The sequence below is a fragment of the Ctenopharyngodon idella genome, chromosome 17 (assembly GCF_019924925.1).
Source record: "Ctenopharyngodon idella isolate HZGC_01 chromosome 17, HZGC01, whole genome shotgun sequence".
Classification (NCBI taxonomy): domain Eukaryota; kingdom Metazoa; phylum Chordata; class Actinopteri; order Cypriniformes; family Xenocyprididae; genus Ctenopharyngodon; species Ctenopharyngodon idella.
The window spans coordinates 11,942,724-11,956,124 of NC_067236.1; the positions used below are offsets into that span (position 1 = coordinate 11,942,724).

Genomic DNA, 13,401 nt, shown 5'->3' on the forward strand with positions numbered 1-13,401 from the left:
CCCCTAACGGCTGCTGCTGTACAATATGGTGGAGGTGGAGGAAGATGAAGGGTTTCTGAAAGCGCACTGCATGGCTACAGCAAATGTTAACCAAATGTTTAAAGGTTGAGCATCTAAGCTCACTGGCTACTGATACAGCAGAAACCAATTAGCTGTTCCCTATAGAGAATGATGTGATTGCAAGTAGTTTGAGATCTATTAGCCTGCGCCACCTAGAGTTTCATGACAGAACTTTGTATTTGTTACAGTTGGCTGGAAACCAAAGAGTCTGAACCCTACACAAGGTGATCCATGAGCCAGTGCGCCCTCGAGCAAGACACTTAACCTCAGGTTGCTCCACAAGGACTGTCCCTGTAATAAGTGTACCGTAAGTCAATTTGGATGAACGTGTCTGTCACAAGTGCTGGCTAAAGGAGAGAAACAGGCTTAGTTGGAGTAATCACAATGTATCACATACCATCCTTTTGTTATTTGGTTAACCAACCTCTTCTTTAACCTATCCAATTCATTCAGGACTTCCAATAGCCCACCCATTACAAAAGGTCAGGTCAACATAATGGCAATGTACTTCTTATGGATTTTTAAAGAAGAATGTCAGAGAAAGGACATTGTGCAGCACATTGGCATGATGTGACTTTTCCAGAATGTATTGATTTCCCAACCGTGTCTCCTCATGTGCTAACAGCATGTAGCGGTCACAAGGCCTTGAGCTAAATAACAGTCCATGACACCTGGTTCATCCTTTGGCTGTGACCCTGAGCCAAGGACACTCTCTGTATTCTCGAAACGATTTCACCGTCTGCTAAATCCTCACGTATCCATCTTCAGCAACAGGCTCATCAAATCCTAACTCTGCATTTCCTTTTGCTCATTATTGTTTTATTAGCCTTTTACTCGTAGTTCTACTTCCAATTTTTTTCTCTCCAGGATCCCATTTGCTGTCAAACCTACCTAAAACAAATTGGTTCATTTTATTTTTTTCAACTGAGAATTTATTTTCTAATTTTTATTCTGAAAAGCTGATATTGATGTTTTCCCTTCCTGCCAAATGGTTGTAAGTCGTCTTATCTCCAGAACGGCTAGCATATGTTACGTATTGATTGTCTTTTGTCTGCCTTGCGCTAACCGCTATTGACAAACACATCCAATCATACTTTCCTAAGCCTGCCATCCATAAAGACACAGAATCGAACCCCAATCATGGGTCACAGATGCTATCTAACAGCTTTATCTGAGTCGTGCTCTAACTCTCACCATTTCCTTTCTATGCTGCTGTCACTTATGTCGGCCTCATCTTGGGCTTCACCATCATGCTCACTGAGACACCAAACCTGTTGAAAACCTGTTTTTTCTGCTTAAATTTTGAGGAATGTCCCAGTCACTCTTTCCTATACAATGTAACTGTATGGGTACTGTCCTTCAAGGACCAGAAAGCACCATATATATCACAAAAAATGAGAACAAGAGGAGAATAATAATGGACAGCAAGGTTTTTGCTGTATAATTATTTGTGGTGACAGACCTTATCTTCCATGTTTTCATATATACCCGAGTTTACCCGTAACCCGATATCCCAGATTATCGAAAAAGAAAAAAAAATGCTAAATCTATCAGATGTTGATTGGATGGAGGCAGATCTGAATGTGAGATTGTAGTTAATTAAAAGAAAGGGACAGGGTTTAAGCAGAATAAATGTTTGGAGAAGTTTGGCATACACCACCAGAGAGAAGTAGTTTGACACATTTTGATTTAAAAAAGAAAAATTAAAAATGAGATGCATAGATGAATCGTTCACTCACAGTCAGACCAATAATATGCATTTAGAAAATAGATAGAATGAATTTCCATTACATGTGGACTTATAATGTCCCTAAGTTATGTTAACTTATGTTTCTCACCAAAACCTATTGTTCAATTCAATTAAATTCACATTTATTTGTATAGCGCTTTTCACAATACATATCGTTTCAAAGCAGCTTTACAGAGAATGCATGTCAACATTACAACATTACATATTGTATGGCTTCAAAAAACTAGTAACACCGATTAATTTTATGATATTATTTTATCTTTTTAAGACAATACCCATCCACTGCCACTCTATGGGAAAAATGCGACCTGCACATTCACAGAAATTTCTCTTTATATTCTACAGAAGAATTTTAACAGAGAACCTAATTTAAAAGGGCAACTGTCTTCCAGAGTTCCACTTTTTCTCAACACCAAGGAAAAGGTCACAGAGAGCCAGAAAGTGACACACGCAAACATTCTTCTGAGTTCTGCCCATTATCCATTTATCTTTAAAGCAGCTTTTTCATAACAAGGCGCTTTTGGAGATAAACTATAAAGTGCAGAAGAATCCACAGTTATCTAATTTTAAAGAAAGAAAGCATTTAGAAGTTAGCGTGCATATGCAGTCTCTAAAGTCCTAATCCACAGTTTCATGTTGCTGTTTGAAATGTGAAATGCACAAGAAAAGTGCCCAGGGAAAGGGGAGAAAGGTGAAAAATTATGCAGGCAATAACATTTCCAGATGCTATGTGTTCAGTCAAGGACTTTCAGAGCAGAGAGTGTGTTTGATCAATAGAGCGCTAGTGCTGAAATGCATCCCTGCGACTGACATTCACACTCTTGTCTCCCATATACATTTCCCCATCAGACATGACAAACAGACGGACGGACCGTGATAGACGGACAAACGGATAGATGGAGATAGATGGATGAATGGATGGATAGACGGACTGACAGACAGGTGGACAGACGGATGGATGAAGAGACTAGAAGAGAGATATTGTGGCCTCGCTCCACTCCCACAGCTCTCGGCCCCATCCTGCTTCACACCACAGACAGATTGCTGGTTAGTGGGCTTGGGCATCTGGGGCCAGAATCACGAAACAAACATACTTATTTTATTTTTATTTTCTAACTTAGGAAAAAAAGATATGAATATTTTGTTTTCCCAGAAACTTTTCTTAAGAATGTTCTTTCTAAGAACATTCTTAAGACAAGAGAAAGCAATTTCTAAGAAACACTGGTGCAAGTGGATCGGACCAAGCACCACAACACACTTGTAGCCAATCAGCAGTAGTATATACTCATGACGGAGGAGGAGAGAAAGTGAACAAGAGGGAGATTTGAAGAAAGACTGAAGAAAGAGAGATGGCTGTCTTAAATCCCCAAAGGTAAGATATTTAATGAATTTATTGGGTTGTTTCAAATAACAAGCATTACAACATAACACTAGCTATATATAATACATATCACTAGTACCAGGAACGCGGACAAGTACTCTGAAGTGACACTGATCAATCATAAAAACAGTGATCACTAGAGTGAACGCATATACATGGTGTGTTCACTCTAGCTACAACTAGCGAGGCAGCACACACAGATGCAGAACCCATTCATTCTAGAAAGAGCGCAAGATGAATGGGAAAGACCGTTACATCTTGAGACAGACTATTTTAAAATAACTATTTTAACTTGACAAGGCGCATTAAAAACACAACACTGACTGATTAACTCCTGTCAAGTCTGCGTGCTTATTATAACAAAAGTAATCTGCAGGCAGTGCAAAAAGCAAGTAGATATACACCGAAGATCTCCAAAAGTGGGTGGTACCTCCAAAATAGGGCAGAGTTTCACTTCCAGCAAATGTTGTTGACTTGCATTTCAAAATTAAAGTTCGCAAATTAAACACTTTATTATATGTTAAATAAAGTTATAAAACATGCTATATAAAAAAAAACATATGGCTATATAAATAAATATGTCCGGGAGATATAGCCTATAGAACTTTCATCTTTGGGAGGCGATAGCTCCATAAGAGGGGGTCTCTGAGCTTGTGGCCAGTAGCGTTTCCGAGTTTGAAATTCCAGGTCAGTCCGAGATAGCTCTCCAGCGAGCCTGGGGTGTAGGATAGGGTTAGGGGTTAGTATTTGTTGTAGCAATGTGTAGGAAATCAGCACTTTGATTGACATGACCAATTAATTTCTTCTTTAAAAAAAAAAAAAAATTAAGATATTAATGTGTTCTTAAGATGTTCTTAAAGCTGCTGTCCATACACATACACCTCAAAACATTAGATTCATCCACGCTGAGGAGCCATTCCGATGCACAACCCACATAAATAAAGATAATTCCGCAAATAACTGCAATTGCAGGTTTCAAACAGAGATGGCGACAAAGAGGCAAAACTTACAGACTGCAGCTTTAAGAGAATTTAGACATTTTTAGAAATCTTAGAATTTATCTTAACTTTTTTAAAATTTATTTCTTAAGAAGACTTTCTTGAATTCAGCCCCTGGCCTCTCCATCTCTGGAATAAACTGCAAACAAAAAACTTGTCAATGAATGGAACTGTAGGAACATCTACTCCTCCCCTCTAGAGATTTTTATTGTGTTTCTTTCCCTACCGTCCCCCAGAAACATCTTCACGCTGTCTACCCCCAGGCATGGAAAGGATGATACGTTTCCCACTCTAAAGGGAGGTGAAGACCTCCATGTAAAAATACAAAATGCTCTTCCACTCATTCTCTGTGACAGGATAAATGGGAGAGAAGAGAGTGATATGAGGCCTTGTATTGATTCACTTTCTATGGCCACAAATATCTGCCAGCATAATAAGACTGTGTGTTTCAAGATTCACAGCTTTAAAGGCATCAAATGGCCTTGCTGTTATCAGCAAATCATGCTGCTCACCACACAGGCTGGCTATACATCAACAACTGCATGAACGGACCAGAAAGAGAGGAAAATATTAATAGTTTTAGAGGCAGGTCAGTGGTGTGTTGAATCGATGCTAAATGTCCAGGAATGTAAGTAGCTGGGTTATGGAGGGCCCTTGATGGGAGCTTTGTTTATGACCTGCAGAAAGTAATGAAGTCACTGGCTGTGTCCAAGAGCGAAGGCACCTGCCTTGCTGCCCAGTCAGCCACTGACTTAAAAGACAGCATTTTTATATGAAAGACGTTTCAGACAGGCTTCAAGACACCTAATGATGTCATGTCTAATGATCTAATAACAATGCTTATTTCTTTCATTCTATCTATGCGTCATTATATGGCTAGCTGCATAGCACTGTTTTTTCCTACTGTCTGCGACCCTATCCAAGTAGATACAGCTTCAGCCTGGAGATCTCCAAGGGGAGAGCAGGCCCCCTTTTGAAGCTCCCGGCTGCAGTCCCTCTCATCCTATCAGAACACATCTGTGACAGAATCAGTCACGACCCACCAGTTGAGAACCACTTCACTTGATCTGACAAACAAGGCTCTTGAAATAAAAGTAGGTTATGCTGGTAAATTTATACTCTCCTCTTTGAGATCCATAGAACGTAACACTCTTGACGCTGTACAGTAAACCTCATGCCTACCTGCAGGCAAAATACTAAAAAGCATTCCTCTACCAAACCCTCCTATTCACAACAAGCATCAAAGTAAGTCATCCCTGGCTGTGTCAGTCATTAATTTACACAGTGAACAAACATAAAAAAATGAAGAAGAATACAGGATGACATGGAAAAAAAATTCTAGTCCACCTACCTCTCCTTCTCTTTCTTGTGCAATCACTAATAGTAATAATGAAAGACATTGTGTTATCAGAAAGACAACACTCAAAGTTTAAATGCTGGTGAGTTTGACAGGAGACGTACGTGTATGTCTTACGTTTTTTGAAAATCTGTGTGCATGCGGAAGTGCATGCGGCACAGACTGGATGACACGCTTTGTTGTATAACGAACTTAGCAGAGCGTTCCCCCGCCTTGCATTTTTAAGCAGACAGAGCGGCATGGGAGATATTAATCGTCTCCCGGTGATGAGCTTGCCATCAGAGAGAGGATGTGACTGTTGGATGAATCAGTCTCTGACTCTTCTACCTCTTACACACATAATGAGCAACACACCTCTAAATGTTTAATGCAGCCAGTAGGATATGTGGGCTGCTGTGTCAATATGATGTAGATTAGCAGCTTTGAAAGCAGAACTGTGTCGATGTGCAGATGACGATAATCTCCACTCAATTTACAGACAGCAAGTTATTTCTGCCATGTCCCATATTCCACAAACAAAGCTGGTCCATCAGCCATCCAATTTGAACAGATTTATAACCAAGAATCTTTGCAAAAAATAAATAAATAAACAAAGCGATAAAGGGATAGTGCACCAAAAACAGTGTCAACATTTGGGGGCCATTCAAACATAACGTGGGCAGGGCAGTGAAATAAAATATAGAAAACTTTTCTTTTTTCTTTTCTTTTTTTCCTTTTTTAAGTTGATCAAGGCTCGACAATAATCGCGATCGGGCCAATGTTGTAGGGGTGTGCGATATATATCGTCTATGATATCGTGATTGTTGATTTAATGATCTGACATTATAGAGTATGTCCCTCACTTAACAAAAACCAAACAAAAACACGCACATTGAGTGCGCGCATACACTACATGATGTGGTCTTGTAGGTTAGACTATTGCGCGTGCATATTAGAGTGCACGATTTCACTGCGTGATTTATTAGTCTATTAAAATGCATTTAGAATGTCCCCAGAATTCAAGATTAGGGACAAAAATGCCCGTGTATATCTTTTATATTTATTTAATTTAATATAGTTAACCAATATTACACGAAGAGTGCCATTTTTCTCCAAATATCAGCATGATTACAAATGTGATATTGATTTTATACATCGTACAGTTTAATAAACAAGCAGTTTGGCAGTTTATATTAAGAGACTTACATTTTAGATACCAAATCGCTTGTTTCGCTCTATTTCGCCAACGAAAACAGTTCCAAACAAAGTCCACAGCATTGTTTTGTGTCTCTGAGCAACACTTCCTGAATGAATCAGCCGTTTGAATGAATCGGTTGAATCTCAATGACTCACTCAATAACAGGGATTTGCTGCCACCTCCCGGCGGGTTTAATCTCACATTTAAAGTATCTTTTCATTTTATAAATAATTTCAAATAACAGTATTTAATGTTTTACATTTTCAAAACATTATTTATGCATCTGTAACTACTCTTGACTGATTAACTTTAATAAAGTTTAATGTATAGTTATATAGTTGTACATTAGATTACAATTTCTGTACCTGAAAATCTCCTGTTTAAGCCTACATAAAAACCTGAAAAGCACTGTTTATTTCATTTATGTTTATACTGTTGTATTTACTTGTGCTATTACTTGTAGTTTGATTATTTGTTCCTATTTTATTACTTACTGTTTACTTGTCTTACAATATTTAAAATTTAAGTGAGTTATCTAGTAGCTTTTGGTGTCATAACCTTATTTATTAATGTATCAAAAACAATGAAAACAATAACTAGGCTTATTTTATAGTCCCATTTTCTTTTCTTTTACTTTATTAATTTTTTTATTGTGGGGCCAGCAGAAAAAAAATCTTAGCATTGAGCCCTGCTCCTTCACTAATGAAACTTCTAATGGTACACTATGTCCCACATTTGTTAAACAGAGCTGGTCCAATCAGACAATTTGTCCAATTTGAACAGATTTAAAATCAAGAATCTTTGTAAAAGAATTTTCAGTACAAAGAAATAGTCTGGCAAAAAAAAAAAAAACATTATTGGATCATAAATCATTTAGGGGGCATTCACACAACATGTATTTTTGCATTTAAAAACATGAAACGTGGGGAAGTGGAATAAAAAAATGCAAGGTGAACTACTTTTCACTTGAGTGCTGCATTTTTAAAATTGTCAAAGACATCTGTCTAGCATGTTTACATAGAAAAACAATAGAAAAGCAATGCAGTGGAATGCAAAAATGCTTTCTCTGTGAACTGTGCATTCTTACTCACCATCATGTCATTCCAAATCCATACTATCTTGTTCCATGGAACATAATACTGGTACTGGATGAGTTTTTCCCATGCAATTAAAATTAACGGGGAGCTTTCATGCTTCAAAAAGGACACAAAAGGACCATAAAATATCTTAAATTAATCCCAAAAGTATTCCAAAAAAGTCTGTGCATTACAAGTCTTTAGAAGCAGAAAAGGAATAGCTCACCCAAAAATAAAAATTCTATCATTATTTATTCTCTCAGAACAGAACACATTGTCACGTGAGCTACTTTTATGAATTTTTTTATGGTGTTTTTTTTGTTTTTTGGAGCTTAAAAAAGCCATTGGTCACCATCTAAAGGCTAATACTGGTCTTTTTTTATAGTACTGAGACTTATATTACATTACATCTTGAAAAATTCTTTTTACAAGATGCAATATAAGTCTCAGGTGTCCCCAGAATGTGTCTGTGAAGTTTCAGCTCAAAATACCCCACAGATCATTTATTATACCATGTTGTAAATGGCCATTTTTGAGTGGAAGAAAAAGCATGCTGTTTTCGGTTATGTCTATAAACGTAAAATGCAGGGAAATAAATCGCATGTGTATATTAGATCTGTGTATTAAAGTGAAAGCAGTGTAATATACAGTACCTACTGCTGTATATGCTGTTATATGAACCAAACAACAAAAGAAAATCAGAAAATCACTCACTGCTCATGATTAAATAACTTTAGTAGCTTTAATAAGACTACATTTCTTACTTGAATGCTGTTCTTAAATGCTCTGGCGAGGAGATAAACATGATGGACTGTGTACAGCTCACTCAGTGGAGGAGCTAAGCTAATAGGGCAGATTACCTCACCAGTCATGGGCGGGGCTTCCCCCATTGGCCTTAACACAGGAAAGAAAGTCATTCAGGTTTGGACTGGAATGAGGGCGAGCAAATGGTAACAGAGTTTTTGGTCAAACTATCCCTTTTATATTTTGACGTCAACTTTAACACACAATATCTTACTGTCAAGGCTATTTTCATGACAACTCTGTGCCCTTAAAGATGAAGTTTGAGGAAAACTGTACGGTCCAAAATATATCTGCATATTCTGAGCAGAACAATGAGCAAACAAAACAGCTGCTTGGCTCCAGGAAACACTTATAATTTAAACTTGGGGTAAGATGGTTGTCATACTGATGTGAGTTGATGGCTATAATGAAGAACATTCATAAATTAACAGACATGCCCTCATCAACACTCAGCATCTCCTGTGAGGGACCACAGTTTAGATCACAACCTTAATTATCACATGGGGGGAATTTAGGTCAGTTTAAGCACAGGAGCAAGGGTTTAGCCATGAGTTAAGGAGGGTAATTAATTAGTCACATACAGATGCTAAACAGGCTCATTAGTGAAGTGACTGTGGGCTAAATAACATGTGTGTGTCTGTGCATGTGTTAATAGTTGAGAACATAAATACACATAGCCTAATAAATTAACACAATCCATGTTGCAAAATAGTTCATTTCATGGTGTATGGCTGTAACAAATGCAGCTCTAGGAGAACACAAAACCAGGGCCTCCATGAATGTAATTTTTATATAATCTATCAGATTATTTCTATAATCCATCCTTTTGTCCTCCTTATGTTTGAAAATGCTAACTATTGCACAGATTCAGTCCAAAATAAGAAAATACTATCTTTCAACAGGGCGATAAGAGCTGCCAGTTTAAACTGATGGGCTTTTATACTTGTTACAGGCATCTAATATATCTTCATCTCTGGCCAACTAGTAGACGCTATCAAGAGATGAGCCCATTTTAGGCAATTATACCCCAGCCTGCACTGATGGAGGTGATGTCGTGGGGCACGAGAATGATGGGTAACTGTCAGCTGTGTGGTGAATAATGAGATCCACATTGTAATGAAATATATGTATAAAACAAGCAGAAACTCTATTTTGAAGTGACTGATTGTGGATGCTAGCAAAGAAAAAGAAAAGAAGAGAAAAAAAAAGAAAGACAGAAGAACAAAGTGCATACAGGACAATTCTGTAAATAATGACCAACCTGGTCAAGTTAACAAATGTCCTCTTTGTTTTTACCACTCAGATTAAAGACTTTGTAGACTACAAAAATAAAACGGTGACATCAACTATTGTGATTAAAGCTAAATGACTTGATACCCAGTCTGAGGGATTTTCATTATGAACTTAAATCTTTTTTGCTCTGACTAACAATTAAATGCTGCTAATAGCATCCCACGATTCCCATCTGACTCTAAAGAGAATAATTCTGATAACAAACTGCTAATTGTTTGATTAAAAGTGCTAATGACTGATGTTAAAAGTCTGAATCAGTTTATAAAATGTGACCTGTGACTGTAACACCATTTACAAAACAAATCTCATCCGAACGGTGAGTGAGTAGGACGTTAACCCAGTCACAAACAGGCACTAAACCATTTACACAGATAACCACATTAATAGAAGCAGAAGAACATTGAAACAGAACACTAGTACTAAGCCATTAACACAACGAATCATTCCATTTTTATAATGGTTACATGAGAGACAGACTGACTGACAATAGCGTAAACAAAGGGAGGGAAGTAAGGAATATTTCGTTTCAAACATCTCTATGATATTAAAATGAGAGGATCATTTATGTCAAACTAGTTCACAACAAGGAGAGCTAATGATTCAATGACTCATTAGGTGTGTTCGACTTGAAGCGGTGAACACACCTGTCAGTACACCTATGAAGTCAAACACACCGATCAATAATACATACAAGATTCACTGAATTCAGAACGGCATACTAGCATACTCTTATTAGTCTTACCATTTCTGCCATAGAAAGATATGGTACAAGTAGTAGGAGTAGTATAGTCAGGGGTGGAAAGAGTACTGAAAAAATATATTTAATGGTATTAGATGATTAGTTAATTGCATTTGATAGATTATACTTTCAATAAAATATTTGCAATGGGTTTGTAAAAGCTGTTTTTATTGCATTTACACTGTTTTGACAAGCAGGCGTCACCAGCACGTGGTGTTTCAAAGGCTTCGAAACAGTGAATCATTTTGCGAAAGCAATTGGTTCAATTGATTCAAAGCTTTGAACAGCTTCGTTTCTCCCATCAGTCTATGCATTGTACGCAATACCCACAATCTCGCGCCAAATTTCACGATGTAGATATACAGATCATATAAGCAGAAATCAGATATTTACCTTAAACATGTTTCTTCAAATTAGAGGCTTGTATTATCGAAATTATCGCGCTTGTATTGATGCTTGAAGGAAGCTCTTCCACATCAGCCATGATATCAAACTGCCAAAGCCACGTGATTTCAGTAAACGAGGCTTCCTTATGTCATAAGTGTTTCGAAATTTCAATGGTTCACCACTGGGGGGCGTGACTTTGGCAGTTTGATTCACGCTCCGAACCACTGATTCGAAACAAAAGATTCGTAAAGCTTCGAAGCTTCATTAAGCAGTGGTTTTTTTGTTTGTTTGTTGTTTTTGGTGTACAAAAAGTATTCTCGTCGCTTCATAACATTAAATTTACCACTGTACCACTGTAGTCACATGAACTGTTTTAAATACGTCTTTAGTATCTTTCTGGGCAATGAATTTTCTTGCTGGCAATGGAGGCCTCACTGAGCCATCGGATTTTATGAAAAATGTCTTAATTTGTGTTCCGAAGATGAACGACATGAAGGTGAGTAATTAATGACAGAATTTTAATTTTGGGGTGAACTAACCCTTTAATAGCAGTTGGCGACATTGATGGAAGTCACAAGACCGATTACTCTCGCTCTCTCTAGCCAACCATGTTGATGGATAAAAATAAAAACATGTAACGACTTGAATAGGACTTCTGTACATATGTAGGCCTGCTCAAGTAAATCTATATAGATACCACTTTTAAACTACTTAAAAAGTAAAAAAGTACTTAATTACATTAACAGTACTGATACTAGTAGCCATGTGATTCCGAAATCAGTGATCCACTTGTCAAAAGACAAGATTCATTTGTCGTAAATCGAGTCACTAAGATGAATCAAAATCCCCTGCAGCGTTTGACTCGTTTGATGGATATGGGAAAAATAACGATAATATTGCTGGAAAACATCTGTTGAGTATTCATCTGCGTTCATTATCACAAGTGTCTTGTCTATTTTTAGCGTTAGTTTAAATAAAATAAAAAAAATCTCTAAATAAATACTTATTAAGAGAAGAATAACAAATCAACCATGTACTTACCACTGAATTCTTCATGGTGGATTTCACCGTAAATCCCTCAGTTTTCAGTTCTCTTTTAGCCAAAGGTTCAAAGGCTCGCATTTTCGTACACATCACAGCACAGTTTAAGTTTAAAAAGATCGATACAATTAATAGAATAAAACTGCAAGGAGAAACACCTGCTAACTCATTGGTGTCGCATTAGTGCTCGTCTGTTTGGGTTGCCAGGGACTCACTTGTGGACGCGCTGCGGTTGCTATGAAGGGTAAAAAGAAACCCGGATGTCCATCTTGCTATGGAAACAACACGCGCTCCGTCGTCGTTTATCAAACGTCATTAAAAATGAAAGGGAGATGGGAAATTATAGTGTAGCAAAATGATAATCAATACTGGAAAGCGTTATTATGTTCCAGTGATATATGTGAGTGCATAAGGCATAGATTTTCTCAGCACATCCATCTTTTTTTCAGCCTAATTAGATTTTTGTTTTTCCAATAAATATTTTAAGGGTTATTGGTTTGCCTCACATTTGTATTTTTAAAAGTAATATGTGAGACCAGTAGTAGCAAGAAACATCCTTATATATCTGCCCAGGACATTTTTAAAGGTCTAATGAGTTGTGGTTCTCAACTTTTTTGACAGTAAGTTTTGTTATTGAACTTAAATAACAATAATAAAATAAATTATAATAAATAATAAAATGCAGTCACCCACATGTTTTGAAATATAAAGAATGAAATGTAATCTATAGTAAAGATTATTGTATGTTAGTCTTTTGACATTATACTGAAAAAAATAAACCACTTTTTGTACACTAAATAATATAAATTTCAATTTTTATTAAAATAAATATTACACTTTTTCCTCTTTTTTGAAAGAAGTCTCTTAGGCTTACAAGGCTGCATTTATTTAATAAGAAATTCAGTAAAAACAGTAATATTGTGAAATATTATTACAAATTAAAAGAACTTTTCTATTTGAAAACATTTTAAATGTAATTTATTCCTATGATGGCAGAGCTGAGGTAAAATTTCTTATTATTATTAACAATGTTTAAAACAGTTGTGCTGGTTAACATTTTTGTGAAAACGGTGGTACTTTTTTCAGGATTCTTTGATGAATAGGAAGTTCAATGAACAGCATTTATTTGCATTTATTAAATAGAAATAATTTGTAACATTATAAATGCCTCCACTGAATAATTTAATGTATCCTTGATGAATAAAAGTATTTCTCTCTTTTTTAATCTTACCACAAATGTTTGAATGGTATCATTTCCACAAAAATGTTAAGCAGCAAAAACTGTTTTTAGCATTGATATGTTTCTTGTGCAGTGAATCAGCATATTAGAAGGATTTC

General features: G+C 36.6%; 1 protein-coding gene across 2 annotated transcripts in view; it reads right to left on the bottom strand.

Moving 5' to 3' along the window:
- pacrg (PARK2 co-regulated) overlaps positions 1 to 12,285 on the bottom strand; it is a 118,043-nt gene extending 105,758 nt beyond the window's left edge. Inside the window, exon 1 of one of the 2 annotated variants that reach the window (XM_051868909.1) lies at positions 12,064 to 12,285. In XM_051868909.1, the coding sequence (XP_051724869.1) occupies positions 12,064 to 12,156 (93 nt within the window). In that variant the 5' untranslated portion in view covers positions 12,157 to 12,285. Of the gene's footprint in view, positions 1 to 11,028; positions 11,156 to 12,063 lie in introns of those variants that run through there. The other variant, XM_051868910.1, reaches the window with a different exon arrangement.
- Positions 12,286 to 13,401: the final 1,116 nt, after the last annotated feature.